Below are 17,103 nucleotides of genomic sequence, written 5' to 3' on the forward strand. Positions count from 1 at the left end.
GGCGGCGGCGGCGGGAGCGGCGGGGCGGGGGGGGGCCCGGCCGGGCCGGGGGGGCGCGGCGGAGCCTGGCGGCGGCGGCGAAACGGCCTGGGGGCTCCCCCCGGCGTGCGCAGGCTGAGCGGGCCGGGCCGGCGGCCGCGGCGGGGCTATGATGCGCCCGCTGCGGGGCTCCGCACCCCCGTGTGTCCCCCAGGCAGGTCCGGCCCGCGGCTGAGAACCCCCCACCGGCGGTGAGTGCGGGCGGGCGGGCGGGCCCGGCGGCGGGGCGGAGGCCCGGCGGGCTCGGGAAGCCTCGGCGCCCGCGCGGCGGAGGCCCGGCCCGGCCCCCCCCCGCCCCGAGCGGCCGGCGGTGGCGCGGCGCTGCGGGCTTCCGGGGCGCGGGCGGGGGCAGCGGGCGCGGGCTCCTTCCCGGCCGATCGTCCCCGGGTCGTGGCGCTGCCTGCGGTGCGTCGGGCGCTGCCCGCGGTGCCTCCGGTGCGGGTGCTGCCCGCAGAGTGTGCAATGCCCCGGTGCCGGCGCTGCCCGCGGGGCGTGCGGTGCGTGCGGTTCCCCGGTGCGGGCGCTGCCCGAGGTCTGACGCGTCCGGGTTAGGTCTCCCATTGACTCTGTTCTCGCAGCGAAGTGGAAAGAGGCCTGGGGCCGCTGGGAAGGTGATCTTAGTTTGTCAGCACCTTCCTGCTTGTTGCCTTCCATCCTTCAGCGCTGCCTTCCCATCTCGTGCTGCAGGGATGTCTTTAGCCTTTAGTAAGCTGGCTAGGGAGCTGCCTGCTGCTTATGCTGTAGGCAGTGAGGTGAAATGCAGTAGTTCCGCTGGAGAGCCTCGTGCTGTGGACGCCCTTAGGATCAGCAGTTCAAAAGGCCGCCTTCCTAGGCAGCAGGCACCATATGGTGCTTAGAAGAATACTTGTCGTTCTGTTTCTCGTGCAGATGGAGGATCTTGTTCCATCACAGCCCGCCGCTGCTGAGCGGTCCTAATGAGTTCTCTCCCTTTCCAGGTATGGCCTCACAGCTGCAGGTGTTCTCCCCTCCGTCAGTATCCTCGAGTGCCTTTTGCAGTGCCAAGAAACTGAAAGTGGAGCCCTCTGCCTGGGATGTTTCAGGACAGAGCAGTAGTGACAAGTATTATACCCACAGCAAAAACCTCCCAGCAGCTCAAGGGCAAGCAAGCTCCTCTCATCAGGTAGCCAACTTCAGCATCCCTGCTTACGATCAGAACCTCCTTCTCCCTGCTCCTTCGGTCGAGCACATTGTGGTTACAGCAGCTGACAGCACAGGCAGCAGTGCGACAGCATCCTTCCAGAACAGCCAAACCCTAACGCATAGGAACAACGTTTCTTTACTCGAACCATACCAAAAATGTGGGTTAAAAAGGAAAAGTGAAGAGGTCGACAGCAACGGTAGTGTGCAGATAATTGAGGAACATCCACCTCTCATGCTGCAAAACAGACCTGCGGTGGGTGCTGCGGCCACAACCACCACGGTAACCACTAAAAGCAGCAGTTCCAGTGGTGAAGGCGATTATCAGCTGGTCCAGCATGAGATCCTGTGCTCGATGACAAACAGCTATGAGGTCTTGGAATTCCTGGGCCGAGGGACGTTTGGGCAGGTGGCGAAATGCTGGAAACGTAGCACAAAGGAGATTGTAGCCATCAAAATCCTGAAGAACCATCCTTCCTATGCTAGGCAGGGCCAGATAGAGGTGAGCATCCTCTCTCGCTTGAGCAGTGAGAACGCTGATGAATATAACTTCGTTCGCTCCTATGAGTGCTTTCAACACAAGAATCATACATGCCTTGTATTTGAGATGCTAGAACAGAACTTATATGATTTCTTAAAGCAAAATAAGTTCAGTCCGTTGCCCCTGAAATACATCCGGCCAATTCTGCAGCAAGTGGCTACTGCCTTGATGAAGTTAAAGAGCTTGGGTTTGATACACGCTGATTTGAAACCAGAAAACATCATGCTGGTGGATCCTGCGCGCCAGCCGTACCGAGTGAAGGTGATAGACTTTGGTTCAGCCAGCCACGTGTCTAAAGCCGTGTGCTCCACGTACTTGCAGTCGCGCTATTACAGGTAAGTACTGACACAATGCTCGCTTTCATGCGCTGCGCAAGTGAAGAAGCGCTGATCCTGGTGGGGTGCTAGGGGTTTGCTTCTACAAGGACTTAATGCTTCTGCCATTAGGCCTAACCCCGTTTGAAGGGGGAGGAGGAAATGACCAACCTATCCACTGTTCTGCATGTTTCCTGAGGTGTTCTTTTCTGAAATCTGTGTGTAAATAAATAGAACTTCTACTTCGCAAGTGTGACATAATACACAGTCCGGTACCTTCCTTTTACCCCAGATCAGTGCAGTAACTTGATTCTACCCTGTCGCTAGTTTGTGGCGATGTGAGAAGTAGCAAACCGGGGAAGCAGAACGCTATAAATAGTGCCTTTTGGATTATTTGCCACGATCTGAAACTAGTCCATTAACCATGGTCATTTAGAAGGGAGAGAAGTCAAAGGGATGCCAATTTCTTTTTATCCTATTTCTTCTGGTTCTGTCTTTATCTGAACTCACTTCATGAGCACATGACTTCCTGTATCAAACCTTGGTAAGTCACGCCTTCATAAGGCCTGTAGCTCTTTTAAAATGGGGGTGAGCTAGATCTCTGCTTAGCAAAACGTAGAAATGGCTTTCTACCCTACTCCTCTCTAAGAATTAAAATTAAGCTATGGGCAAAAAAATCAGAAACTGCGTAGCTAAAGGAAGCTGTGCTTTTTCTTTCGATTACTCCTCCAGCTTGGTTCTGTTAGTAGTGTGTGTTTCAACATAAGTAGCAGTAGACTTCAGTAAATGCATGCAGAAAGAACTTCTGGCGTCAAAGGGACATGAAGAAGTCTGCGTGGTGTGTCAGGGTTGCTTTCAGCGGAACGGGAGCTCGCTTGACACAAAACTTAACTAGTATCTAGTCCTTCCAGCTGGGACGAGACAGAGGACTCGAGACACTCCACCCCACCCTATGTCTCTGCCCTGTTTGATGTCTTTCCTATCCTCCAAGCTTCAGTTTAAAGCCCTGGCTTGTTGTAGGCGTGTTCTGTTCATTCCTTGTACTGCCTCTATCCTTGCCCCCTTTGTTTTGTGGGTTTGTTTGGTTTGGGTTTTTTTTTTTAACTCCCTCTAACACTGAGTACCAGCTTTCTGTGCCATTTCTTTCGTATGATAAAGACTTTTCTTAATCCATTCCTTACAATCTTCGCTCAGCTTGTTGGCACCAATCTTTCCAATTCTAAACTATTGATTGCTATTTTTTGTAACGCAGTTGTCTTCAATGCACCATAACTGTTAAAATGCTCGCTGTCTAAACTGCATTATTAATTTTGTTGTTGTTGCATGAGAAGAGGTGACCGCTGATCAGTAGCGTGCTCTGTCTGACTTGCAGCACGTGAGCGGAGCAGTGCGGGGAGACGTACGGTGCTTCCCAGTTTCTGGTATCGCAAAAAGCAGGTTTGGCTGAGGCAAAAGCAGCAAGGGATGATAAGTATCTTAAAGGGGCTGCCGGGAAGGAAGCTGTCTGCTTCATCTTTGTGTGCGGCACTGAACTCCAGGCCACTTCCACCTCCCTGCCGTGGGGTGACTGACACTGTCACAAGGGCAAATAACCTGAGATTAGATGGTGTTTAAGACTGTCTGCCTGACTGAAGTTAAGAATGCTGTGATGTGGAAATCTAGTATTTAGTGATGTGTAATTAGTTTAATAATGATGATTACTAAAATCCATAATCTAGGAACTGATGGAGGTGGTGTAGAAACCAGCTTTTTGTGGGAGAACTGGATTGCTTTAACCATATTCACATTAAATTAGTGTTCAGATGAGTTCTAAGCTGGAATTTTTTTCAATGCTGTGTTTAATAAAACAGACCGATTCTTCATTTGGTTCTCTGTCAGCTATTAAAAATAAACTTCTCTTTCTGTGTTCACTTTTTTTGTTTTTCATACCTGTTACTGGCACTTACGTAACATCCGTCTCCTGTAGAGATGTCTAGAGCAGCCAAACCCGGGTTTGGTCAATTTTCTGATATATATGCCCTGAAGGAAAAACTTTCCTTTATTAATTATGCCCAGTGCTGCTGGAGGTCATCTCGTCCAACAGCCCCGCTCGCTCCAGGGTCTGCCAGTACTTCTGGCAGTTGGAGGCTTGCACCAGTCTCGGTGCCGCTGCTGGCGCCATCCGTCCAGCTGGGAGGTAGCGCGGGGTTCGTCGGGGCACAGGCGCTAACGCTGCGGCAGGTCCCCTCTCCCCACAGGCGTTGCTGCCACCTCTGCAGCCTAACCCCGGTCGAGAAGGGCAGTTTCACTGCCGTGACACGGTTGGCTTGAAGTGTGAGTAGAAGTGCCCAGTGAGGAATTCTTTGGCTCTAGAGGCATGGACTAGGAGCAGGCTGACTCTGGCAGTCATGCTTCTGTGCGTGTTTCTGTCGCAGTCCTGAGATCTCTTAGCAGTAATTCCTGACCTGAAACCCAGAGTGTACGCTTGTTACATCAGGTGTAGAAGGGTATGGATGCTTCTGTTCTCCCTGAGGAGGATAAACAATAGAAGGAAGTAGACAGCTTGCAGAAATGAAAAATCCCTGGGAAGGCTGATCTCCCCGATGTTCAGAGTGTGAGGTTTACTCATGTCCTACGTTATATGTAAGTACAGCCATCGTGTGAGTCTTACTCAGGCCCCTACCTCCTGGTGTCTCCCGTGGGTCAGCGCAGAGGTGCCTAGCAAACCGAAGATACTGAGCTGAGGGGCTGCGACGGTGGCGCTGAGCGCTGGGGAGCTTGCAGAGTGCAGCGTTACCTGTTTCTTACCTCTGCTTTGGGCTACAACACCTACTTCTGTCCCCAGACAAGTTGGCCTGGGAAGCAGTGGTGCATGCTGCCAAATCTAACTCTCTGCTTGCTAATCCAGCTCTGAGTGGGGATCATGTTATTTGCTGCAGTTGTACAAGCTTCATGTTACCGTCATTCTTCACAAGGGGAAGGGCTGAAGACCCATGTGTAAACATGGTGTGTTTTGAAATGCTGAAAGTAAGTCTTGGCTTTTTCCGCTACTGCTGTGAATCCTCTCTCTCCTGAGAGTGCCTGAGCGTATTTGCCAACTTTGGACGTCAGAGTTTGGCAAGTGTGTATGCAAAGAAAGAATGTTGTTGGTTTCTATTTCAAAGAGCTTCAGATTGTAAAATCACTTTAATCTCTGACAGACCAGCTATGAAAGTGACCTCTGCCTGATGTCCTGTTTCAACTCGCATCTCATAAGGCCGCTAATTATGGTGGTGTGAAAGGAGATGAGAGAGATTCTGATTTACCAGCTCTGTCCTGCAACCAAAATGAAATCAGGTGGCTTGTGAGAATTTCATTTATTTAGTTTCAGGGAATAAAATGCATAGAGTTCAACTTGCTGTCATGTTGGTGTTGAGGTATTGGGATACCTAAGTCTATTCCAGAGTGTAGTTAAAGACTAGCAAACTATCACATCCAGCCTTTGTTGCCACTAATCTCTTTTCCATTGGAATTGGTGGGATTTTTTTTAAATGCACTTGTGAAGGATTAGCATGCTCTGCTTATTCCACAAGTCACTTATATTTTAGCTTGTTTGCCAAACCAAGGAAACTCAGGCGTGTAGCATTCCTTATGACAGGTTTGGGTCCTATCTGAACTGGGAATTCCTGCATAAATACAATAATCAAGAGGATCAGTGCAGTTTGTTGAGGATGACTAGTAGACTAATGGCATGTGGGGTTCTGAAAATCCTGTGTGAATGACTACATCATACTCGCTGTGCTTGTGAAGACCAAAGTACTGTAGAAATGGATTCCTCTTGTTTGCACCTGTTAGCCTATAGAAAGTTGGATCGTCTAGCGTAGTCCTTTAAAATATAAATGTTTAGCAGGACATTCAGCATTCGAATGTCAGATACTTATCATACTTGCATAATCACTTTATATTTTCACATATGCAAAACTGTTCCAAAGTCAACTGCTGCCAGGGATAGACAAACAAGAAGGTAGAAACAAGTTAATGTCAAGCCGAGCAAGTGTCAGAATGCCTTAGCTTAAATAATCTATTATTCTGATGACTAAAGCTACATCGTGGCACTGTTTTTCGGGGGCTCAGATATAATAGGACAACTGCCTTGCTTTAAAGCTGGTAGAGAATAGGTATGACCTCACTGCAGCAAACAGCTGGTTCAGCTATCTGTCTTTTTCGATAGATCTTGTGCTTTCTCAGGGGCACCGTGCCTGGGCAACTGGGCTGAGTGCATTTGTTTTGGAGACTGGCTGGTGGTAATTGTGTAGCCACCTAAAACAAAAGCTGTATCTGCGTCACCACGACACAAAGGGTGATTAATTGGAGAGTCACTTCTTGCCATGTACAAACAGTTGGGAGGTACATTCAGGCTGAACAGTTGAGGAGGGTCAGCGTCAGATCTATTGACACCTGTACGTTATGCAAGACTTGTTTTTTATAATTCTGTAGGAAGATCAGAACCGGTTTCAGAGCCTTTTTTAACAGCAGAAGTATCCACACTGTAAGACAAAAAATGTCACACAAACCCTGGGGTGTGCTACCGGAGTCACAACCAGAAAATAGATAGCCTGGAGTATAGGACTTTTCTGTCTTCCTTTGCGCTTGTGTTAGTTATGCATGACGAAGATCAAGGTTTTCGTGTTCCCTGTACTTTCCAGAGTAAATTCCCACACCAACTGGCATGGTTTTTGCAGCACTTGGGGTTTATGCTGTATGCAAATGTATGACCAGAATTCAGCCTGACAGAAAAGCATTGGTTTGTTTCAGAGCTGTGTGTAGGTGAGGAGTTGTACTAAAACATCCTTTTGTGTTATGAGTCAGTTCCAGACAGAAATCTCCCTGAAATTCCAACCTGTTGCAGAAGCAAACCCTACTTGGAGTTTGAGTTTTTTCATCACCTTCATGTGAAGGCTGGGCCAGACAGGTAAATTTTGCATTAGGTGTGGTTCCGTGCACAGAAACCTGTAGCACAACCTTGCAAAGCAGCCACAATCTCCAGCTGTGTTCTCTCCGTCCATTTTAAACTCGAAACTCTCCAAACGAAGTCTGTATGAACACCTGCTGATAGAAACTGAGCGGCTCTCTGAAGTGCTCCTTTTTCTGGCTCTGCAGATGCTGTTCTTTTCCACATGAAAACAGGCACCCTTCTGCAGCTGATTACCTGGGATCTTGAGACCTTCCGAGAAAAGCCTGAGCACTGTCTGCCATAACTTTTCTTCCCAGTTCTGTTAGGGCAGGTTGAGTGCTGTCTCAGGGATGCTTCACACCAGACATACTGTCAAGTGTAATTAAAGAGGTTACTGAAGGAGTGACTTTGTATCGCAGTTGCATAAAGGCCACCGAGGAGTTGGAGGGCACCACGGCAATAAAACGAATCCAGCCGTGCCGCTAGGTGATAAAAAGGTTGGGATCTGTTAGGCCACTTGAGGAAACATCTTCTGCTTTAAAGTGAATCACTTGGTTTCACACAGATTTACTTGTGGTTGGAGGAGAGAAGGAGCAGCATTATGTAGTTCTTTCCTACAGATCGCTCTGGATGCTTTCAGAGTCAAAGATTTTACCTGTTTTTTTTTCCTCCCCCCGCAACAGAGCTCCTGAAATCATCCTGGGTTTGCCGTTCTGTGAAGCTATTGACATGTGGTCACTGGGCTGTGTGATAGCTGAGCTGTTTCTAGGCTGGCCGCTGTATCCAGGAGCATCTGAGTATGATCAGGTGAGAGCGCGTGGCGGATGTGGGGCTGTTCGAACGGAGTCACCATGATCTGTGTCCCTCTAACAGCGTATCCTACGTCAGATTTCATCTACTACAAATCGCTGTTGTCTGTCATCATTTTCTCTCTGTGGTGTTCGCATTGCCCCTCTATCTCTGCTGTTGTACAGGAGAGCAAGGAGTTCTGTGTGTTTTAACTTGGGGTGAACGTAGTCATGCAATATATAGAGTCGATTTACAGTTGACCCCCTGGCTTCCAAACCCAAAAGCTGTTGAAATACCTTCCTGACAAAACAGAAGTAAGGTGTGTGCCCTGACTTGAAACGCCCTCTGTAATTTCACCACGAGAGCAGTTTTTCCACGCAGACACAGAACAAGCCTATCATTCCTGTCCTGTTAATACCTACAGCAGCCCTCATTTTTAATGCAAAGTGTGGGCCGCAAGCTGTCTCTGAAATACAAGGGCAAGAGTCTGAAAAGGCATCTTGAACTAATTATTCTTCCCATGGATGCTTAGCATTATTACCTGGGCTAGTCAGTTGCCTATAAAAGGACAAAGAGTCTAAATGAGAGGTTTTTTGAGGGTAATTTACCACTGTGGTTTTTATGGTGGTGTCTTGTTACAATGCTTGGTATAGTTTTCCTTATGTGATAAAATACATGAAAACTTACTAAGTTTGAAAACTTACTTGTATTATACCTTTCCAGCACTGTAAATTTCCAAAGGAAACACAGTGGTACCTTAATGAGCAGAATGAGTTAGAAAATAACTGAGGTACAGCGTGGTGGTTTCCTTGCACGCTGAGTTTTGTGCAATTCTGAGAACCTTATTTAGTCATGTAGGTGGGTGGGGACGAGGTGCTTTTTCCATTGCTTAATAGACAGGATTTTGCAGTCCTTTGTGAGGCAGGATGAGGTGTGACTTCATGTGGTTGATTTTGATATCTGAATTGCGCCTGAAAAATAGGGATGACTTCCCTTCATATTTTCTGAGGTTCTGGAGCAGCCAGTGAAAGCTCAGGCAGAACTTGTGAGAGGACCTCTCCAGGAACGAGTTCGTGGATCGGGATGGGATTTACTATTATTTCTTAAACGCCCTTTGGCTGTAAAGCAAGAGTTGTGCCTCATGAAAATAACAGAACGCTTAGCTGAACTATTGTGCAGATGCAAAAAATACTCACCTGCAGACACTCAGATCCACACTGGCATAAATGAAAAGGGAGTGAATAGATTTGCGTGGATCACAAGTTATAGCAGAGTTAAGTGCCCTGCAGTGATCAGCTGTTTTGGCACGGTGGAGTAGCTGGAGTTCTGCATGTAAGAAGTGAGACTTGCTAAAGGACCTATAACTGACGATTCGAGCGAAGCCTAGTTACCCTAACATTGTGTTTCCAGTCCCCACTTTATGAATCAGACTTACCAGGGTTTTTTTCTTAAACTTTTAAATAGTCTTCTTTGAGGGGAGAGTCATGACAAAGGCGATGTCACGTGTCTCACCGTGCATCCTGACAGCAAATAGCATTGGCAATTGGGCAACATTTGGAATATTTTAAAAAGCTAATTATTGTGTTTTTTCATAACCTGCTATTTTCTTTCCTTTTGAGCATAACTTTTTATTTGTTAGCTCTTTACCCATGTCTTACTGATACCGTCACAGCTATTCAGGTGCGTTTTCCAAAATTCTGAGCCATTCAGTTTGTTACATGTAAAGAGAAGTATGTCAGATGTTTCTGAGGATGTAAGAATCTGATTGTACTAGCGGTTTGGTCTTGCTTTCTTGGCCAGTGAGAGCTTTGCCATGACATTATTCTCAAATTGCGTGCCCAGAGTGTACGTAGCCAGTCACAGTAATGTTGCTCGGATACTTACGCCTTTAATTATGTATACGTACATGGTAACTTCTGTGGTATTTTTCTCAAAATGTGTAATTCTTGCATTGCTGGTATTAAAAGACTATTGGTGTTACTTCATCGATGTCTCAAAAATCTTACAGTCTGCTCACATATACTTGGACAAAAAATTTTCCATAAAATAAGAAAGATGTACTTAAAATCTAAGATTTCTGCAGATAATATTATTTTAAAAGTTAAGTGTCCTTATCAATACATGAGATAGTCCCTTTAATTTTGCAGTTTCAGTTATCTGGGCATTCTTTATTTACAGGTGGTTTCCTATTTGCTGTGAACAAATCTGGCTGATTATTACTCCAGTAGCTATGAGTTCTTTATATTGGGAGTCCTCATTCTTTTAATTTTCTTCCCTAGATTCGTTACATTTCGCAAACTCAAGGCCTTCCAGCGGAGTATCTTCTCAGTGCGGGAACGAAAACAAGCAGGTTTTTTAACAGAGATCCGAATTTGGGATACCCACTGTGGAGGCTAAAGGTTTGTCTGTCTTTTTAAGTCCCAATTCTGTTTTGTTCATTGAGGACTTGATATAAATTCACACCTAGTTTTAGTGTGCCGTGAAAGCATTCTGCGTGAAGGCTGGACCTGAAATGCCATTCAGATGTAGCCGATTTGCGTATTTCATTTCAGAAGCTGTACAGACCTCCTGGTACTCATCTAACAATAGCAGCTGTGCATGATAGTACCAGCAAAGAGTGGGCGTTAATATAAATAACCATTATCTCTATTACTTTATCTGCTCAGTCTCGAAGTATGTCATCTTGTCGTCTCCTGACAATACGCAGAGTAAAATAGGGAGTATTTCATGATATGTTTGTTAGTTTAACAGAAATCTATTGTGTATTGGCAGAGGACAGGAAAGAATCAGAGGTACGTTTCATTTGCCTTTAAAGCTGAGCAGCAAAAGGAAGGGGATTTTGCCTTTGTTTTTGTTTGTAAAACAGGGATTTAAAATATTTATGGCCTCTTCTGAAGACTTCTGATTTAGGATGAGATCTTCTGGCATTAGCACTACCTAACGAAGCCTTGAAATGAAGTCATCCTATTGTTAATTCAGCTTTGCAATGAATGATCTTCCCAGTGGAGGAAATGAGAACCCAAGGCTGTTTTGATTTGGCCTCCTGGCATCTGATTTGTCATAAAGCAGGCAGAAGATCACCTGGCTCAGCTCTTTTCTCACTGCTCTTTCTTTATCCATGTGCAATACCTCAATTTATACTAAGAAATGCTTTATTTTCTAGACCCCAGAAGAACATGAGTTGGAGACAGGAATAAAATCAAAAGAAGCTCGGAAATATATATTCAACTGTTTGGATGATATGGCGCAGGTGTGTGGAGATCTTGTAACACACAGATAACTATCACGTTAATTACATACGTTATTGGTCTCTCTGAAGATGAGGCTCCTGTGTGGGAGCAGTCCTCTTCCATGTGCTGTTGAGAGCACTGATGTAGGTTTGCCACGGTGCCAATTTGCATCAGAAATCACTGTCCTAAAGAACACAAACCTGTTAGAAATGCCTTGGTTTTAGTTAGGTCTTGATCCAGTAGATGCAACAAGTGTGCTTAGCCCGTTATCGCCACAAGTCGTCAAGCAGTAGGGAAGCTAAGCGCCTCCAGATGTATTTATTGGATTAGGCCTCTTATTGGACTTTGGAAATGTTGACAGGGACTACAGATCGTTCTATTTTTACATTTTATTTTCAGAGGTATAATGAAGGAATACCTGAACGACTTTAATATCACGAGGTCTCAATTTTCTATTGCTTTTGTAGCTGTTGTTATCACTGTACATCTGTACGGAGGATGTAGAATCTTGCCGTTCTGATTTGCTAGCTCCATATAGTCCCACATAAAAAATGAGGGCGTATTGCCAGACAGGGGAGAATGAAGCCTGGTTAATATCTACTGAACAGCCCAGCTTCATGTTGAGATGAAAATTCCATGTGTAAGTTTGACTTCCTTCTATAGAATGAGCCAGGGAAAGGTGGTGTGTTAGTGCTGTAGTACCTAAAATTAAGCTGGCTAAGAGACAGAAATGCCTAATAAGTATTTCTGTGTGATGTGAAATTACTGAATCGTTAGGTAGCATTTGATGTCTCTGTGAACTATTCTCGTCTTATTTTCAAGGTGAATATGTCTACAGACTTAGAAGGGACTGACATGTTGGCAGAGAAGGCTGACCGAAGGGAATATATTGATTTGTTGAAGAAAATGTTGACAATTGATGCAGATAAGAGAATTACTCCACTGAAGACTTTGAACCATCCGTTTGTTACAATGGCACATCTACTGGATTTCCCACACAGTAATCAGTAGGCTTCCTTAGATTTCTTGTTTTGTTTCAGGAGGGCTTACTGGAAACCCAGAATAACACTCTCCTGCTTTCTGTCGATGCTGTTTTCTGCAGTTTCTGGCTGATCTGAAAACAGCGATGGCATGTATAAGGAATGGAATGTTCATAAGCTTCCTTTTCATGTTTTTAAAACAAACAAAAGAACGAACCTAAACCTAAAGGCATGCGCATAAAGTTGGGAATCTGTCATGTCTCCGTGTACTGTTTTAACATATTTGGTATTTTCCTTCTGTTCTGTTTCAGTGTGAAATCTTGCTTTCAGAATATGGAGATCTGCAAGCGAAGAGTTAATATGTACGATACAGTGAATCAGATTAAGAGCCCATTCACGACTCACGTTGCTCCTAATACAAGCACAAATCTGACAATGAGCTTTAACAACCAGCTCAATACAGTGCACAATCAGGTATAGCATCTTTTAGCTGTTTTATACTAATCAAAGAAATGGAGTAGTCTAATTTTGTGCTTTCAGGCCAAATCCTGTTCAGCAAAATACTATATTTAAATTGCTGTCCAGAATGTGTAGTCTTGTCTTGAAATTTAATTTTCCAAAGTCCGGGCCAAGGCAGTCTCTTTATTTCACCTAATCATATTTGCCCATCAGTTCTGCAGCATAAGTAAAGTTGGTGCAATTCATGTTTCTTCCCCTACACTGTCTTAATGCCTTTTACCCGAAACCTCTTCCTGGTGCTTCCTTCATAAGCGCATCTCTCTTATGGGAAAGGCTGAGACACCTGTGTTTGTTCAGCCTGGAGAAAAGACTAATGGGGGGTCTTACCAATACTTATAAATACCTGAAGGGTGGGTGTCAGGAGGATGGGGCCGGGCTCTTTTCAGTGGTGCCCAACGCCAGGCCAAGGGGCAACGGGCACAAGCTGGAACACGGGAAGTTCCACCTGAACATGAGGACAAACCCCTTCCCTGTGCGGGTGCCAGAGCAGGGGCACAGGCTGCCCAGAGAGGCTGTGGGGTCCCTTCCCTGGAGACATTCACCCCCCGCCTGGACGCGGCCCTGTGCCCCCTGCTCTGGGGGTGCCTGCTCAAGCAGGGGGTGGGTGGGATGAGCTCCAGAGGGCCCTTCCAGCCCCCACCAGTCTGGGATTCTGTGATACTGATGGTTCCTGTTGTTTGTTTTATAACAAATGAGAGTGATAAATCTGATTTTCCCCCCCCCCCAGGCCAGTGTATTGGCTTCCAATTCTACTGCTGCTGCTACTCTTTCCCTGGCAAACTCTGACGTCTCACTGCTAAACTATCAGTCTGCTCTGTATCCATCATCTGCAGCACCGGTTGCAGGAGTGGCACAACAGAGTGTTTCCTTGCAACCTGGAACCACCCAGATCTGCACACAGACTGACCCATTCCAGCAAACGTTCATTGTTTGCCCCCCTGCTTTTCAAAGTAAGTGGAAAAACCCTTTGTATGGTACTGTGGTTTCAGTTAGCTAGAAATGAGAAGTTGTAATTCGCAGTAAATTGAGAAAGTGCAGCAGACCACTCTGCATCTCTCACAGTGCTCTTGCATCAGATGTAAGTGCAGAATCAGGTCAGACACGTGTAGACAATTTGGTTCTCTTCCAGGTCATGCGTGAGCAGGTGACACTATCTTGCCTGCCTAGGTTGCAGTCTTCATCTGCTCGCTCAACCAGTTTTTCCCCCCAAACTGAACACAACAGCATTCCACAGAAAGCGGTGGACAGAGGAGCCAGACCTATCTGAAAATAAGAAAGTGCCATGCTAAGTTTTGTATGTCAGGAGTGCGTGTCTGGTTTTTGAGCCTCGGTTCACAAGCTGTGAAGTTTGCTAGCAACAAATTGTCACAGATTGCAGATAAGTGAGGTTAGCACAAGCATAGCTCTGTTAATCCTGAAAGTTCTCTATTTATGCTTGTATCTGGATTGTGTTAGTGTGGAGGGTTATATGTGAAAAGGGAACCGAGAGTCTAAGGTTAGAACTCTGAACTTAGTCCCAGGCAACATGGAATTAGATTCTGTGTTATCTCTGTTTCTGAAAACAAGACTGGACTTCAACAGAGGCAGGCTTTTGAGGGCTGGTTGTCGTCACGCTCTGGCGTACCAGGACTGCAGAAGTATGTAGTTCAGCTGGTGCTCTATTAGTGTGCTTTGGTCAAAGCGAACAGCATTGCTTTCTATTCATCTGACCCATGTCTTCTGCCCTTACCGGGTAGGAATTTGATTTTGGGAAGAAACTAAAAAAAAAAAAAAAAAAAAAAAAAAAAAGCAGCTTAGGTGTGATGTATTCTTGTCCCCTACAGCTGGACTTCAGGCAACCACAAAGCATTCTGGGTTCCCAGTAAGGATGGAGAATGCTGTCCCGATTGTACCACAAGCACCTGCAGCACAGCCACTGCAGATCCAGTCTGGAGTTCTCACCCAGGTAAAAACAAACCAACCCCCACAAAACCAAAAAAACCCCATAGAGTTCACTGCAATTCCTGCCGCCACCCAGGAGAACCTGACTGCCCCTCTCGGGCTGGGGTGAGTGCAGGGGCTTCTCAGAACACTCTGAAAGGTTAAATGCAGATCACACTTAAGACAGCGTTTTCTTGTTTTGTTTTGTTTTTCTGGAATATTTGAAGTCTAAACTGTTTTATGTCACGTGCCTTCCTGGTTTTAGGAGTTTGATTTAATAATGGGAATAAATACGTAGTTTTCAGCTGCTAAAACCAGGCCGTATTTTTGCACAGGTGTGCACTGCCTAGCAGGTGGTGGTGCGTGGTTTTGCCTGCACTCCATAAATGTGGCAGCAAATTTTAGAAGAAATAATTTCTGTGAGAAACGAGATCCCAACAGAAGTGGCAGTGCAGATTATGTTAAAATTTCATCTTTAAATCAACAAAATCATTTCTCAATCCTTCTCAAGTAGTTACATTGTTAGTGTGAATTGACGCATAGCGATGACATACCTATTTCTCTTGTTTGCATTTTAAAAATAGGCAATAGCAAAATTCACAAATAATTCTAAAAAATGGCATTTTTTATATTAGTGATGTGTCATAAATTAAACCAATGTTTATTTCCAAAAAGTAATGCTTTAATATATAGCGAGTGCCCAGTGATTCACAGGTTTTATTCACTGAAAACTTGTAATTGCCTTTATAATTAAGTGCACTTTTATTTATTTGCAGACTTTTAGTTTCTGCTGACGTTAACACATGCTTTATTAGTTTTATTCTCTAGGCAGTATATTGTACTTACTGACCTACTTGTAGAAGAGTAATTTTCAGATTGTTCAGTCCAAATAATTTTGGTGGCATTCTGTGATCTCTGGTTTGTTTAGCATAATTATACAGGTAACAGTATCCAAAAAGCAGAATACACCTGAAGAGGCCCACCTGAATCCAAACCCTGCTTTTCCTGAGAGTGCAAACTGTGCACTAAGAGTCTAGTTTTAACTGGACGTCTCATGGACTAATACGTCTCTTGGTAGTTTCTTCGCAGATAACTTTGCTTTTTTGTGATACAAAAGACCTACCGTGCCTTCTGTTAAACCCCTTAGTTTATCTTCTCCCGAGAGTACTGCATGTGAATGTGGGGGAACGACAGTGAACGCGGTCTCCGGCCAGGGGTGCAGTCTGCGTTATGGCTCAGTGCCGCGTACGTAGTGTGGCTGGCTGGCTCTCTGGGACCCAGTAAAGTATCAAGAGCTGAACGCTTTCTCATTTTTACTTTTCAACTGTGTCATCAGAGAGATCCTGTTCCTTGTGTTCCCCTCATGGAACTGCTTAGAGGAACATGCCCGGAGGGTCTGGGTGTTGGTTTCCCTGCATCCCTTACAATTCTGGAGCCTGCTCAAGCACCATAGAATGCCAGTGAGGTGAAGCCTTTTCTGGCCCTATTGCTGAACCCGCTTGTCCTGCCTCAGTACGTGTGTTTCACTCACTGCCTGATCTACATTTCAGGGAAGCTGTACACCACTAATGGTAGCAACTCTTCATCCTCAAGTAGCCACCATCACGCCGCAGTATGCGGTCCCCTTTACTCTGAACTGCGCAGCCGGCCGGCCAGCGCTAGTAGAACAGACGGCTGCAGTACTGGTAATTGCCTCCCTTGATTGTGTTCACTAACTGAGTTTTTGTTTTAACTTAGACTTGCAGAGGGCATGGAAGCATGTGCCATCTTGTGGCTGTGTTCTTGCTACATCTTAATGTCTTGTTGTTTTCCTCCCCAACATTGCTGAAGCACTGTCTGACTCTGACGTTTAGTGTGGCTCTGTAAAGAATCCAGATCCATTGACTATTTACTAGCCTATTTTTACTAGCCTAGTATTACAACGCTCTTCTAAGCTATACTATAGAAGAGTCATAATTGTTCTCATTCTTCGCTTGCTTTTTGCTATCTTTGCCTTTTGATCGTTGAATACAAAGGAATCAGTCTTTAGCTTGACTCTGCTACAGGTACCTGGATGGCCAGAATTTGAACTACTTGGCAAGTTAGCTACATATTTTGTTTTCAACATGTGTAAAGCTGCTTTGCATGTAGAAATGTTTCAGGTCATTAAGCACAGGATAAAATCTCTAATGATAGCGAATTCTCTAATGTATTGCTTTAGCAGTCGATTTCTCTTAACCTCTGCTGAACATTGACAATAATTTTCTGGCCTTTTGTTATTTATAGCCAATCACAGGTAGCTTGCTTCATCCAGATAAAGATACCGTTCTTCACACATACTTTCAGTTCATATGTTTTTCTTGGTTGAAATTAAAGGTGAGCTCTAGTATCCAAAATGGCAATAGCTAGCTTTTAGGCTATTTGGAACAATTTTTAAAAAGGATGGGGGAAGGGAATAAACACACCTTTAAGAAGCATTGTTTTCAAAATTGTCCTCTTCTGTGTTCATTTGGCACCTGCATCAGAACGACTTTGCCAGTGCCACAAAGAAGTCATTGTAAAACTCCAGAATCAGATCAGTGAAGCTTATGAAAACATTGCAGTGCACTTAAGTGCTGGTATCCTCACATGTCTTTCAAAGCACATTCCATTATGTGAACCATGTTGTTTCTTGTGGCTTTAAAGTGGTAGTTTGAGTGTCATTTTCTTCCAAGAGGGAGAC

General features: G+C 45.2%; 1 protein-coding gene across 3 annotated transcripts in view; it reads left to right on the forward strand.

The window, feature by feature from the left end:
- The window catches only part of HIPK1 (homeodomain interacting protein kinase 1), a 26,642-nt gene continuing 9,539 nt past the window's right edge, over positions 1-17,103 (forward strand). For 2 of the 3 annotated variants that reach the window (XM_075115463.1, XM_075115464.1), the window contains exons 1-10: positions 1-230; positions 996-2,073; positions 7,648-7,771; positions 10,033-10,152; positions 10,917-11,003; positions 11,806-11,990; positions 12,275-12,437; positions 13,210-13,432; positions 14,306-14,427; positions 15,953-16,087. In XM_075115463.1, the coding sequence (XP_074971564.1) occupies positions 998-2,073; positions 7,648-7,771; positions 10,033-10,152; positions 10,917-11,003; positions 11,806-11,990; positions 12,275-12,437; positions 13,210-13,432; positions 14,306-14,427; positions 15,953-16,087 (2,235 nt within the window). In that variant the 5' untranslated portion in view covers positions 1-230; positions 996-997. The remainder of the gene's footprint in view (positions 231-995; positions 2,074-7,647; positions 7,772-10,032; positions 10,153-10,916; positions 11,004-11,805; positions 11,991-12,274; positions 12,438-13,209; positions 13,433-14,305; positions 14,428-15,952; positions 16,088-17,103) is intronic. The other variant, XM_075115465.1, reaches the window with a different exon arrangement.

This window comes from Phalacrocorax aristotelis, chromosome 21 (assembly GCF_949628215.1).
Source record: "Phalacrocorax aristotelis chromosome 21, bGulAri2.1, whole genome shotgun sequence".
Lineage (NCBI taxonomy): Eukaryota > Metazoa > Chordata > Aves > Suliformes > Phalacrocoracidae > Phalacrocorax > Phalacrocorax aristotelis.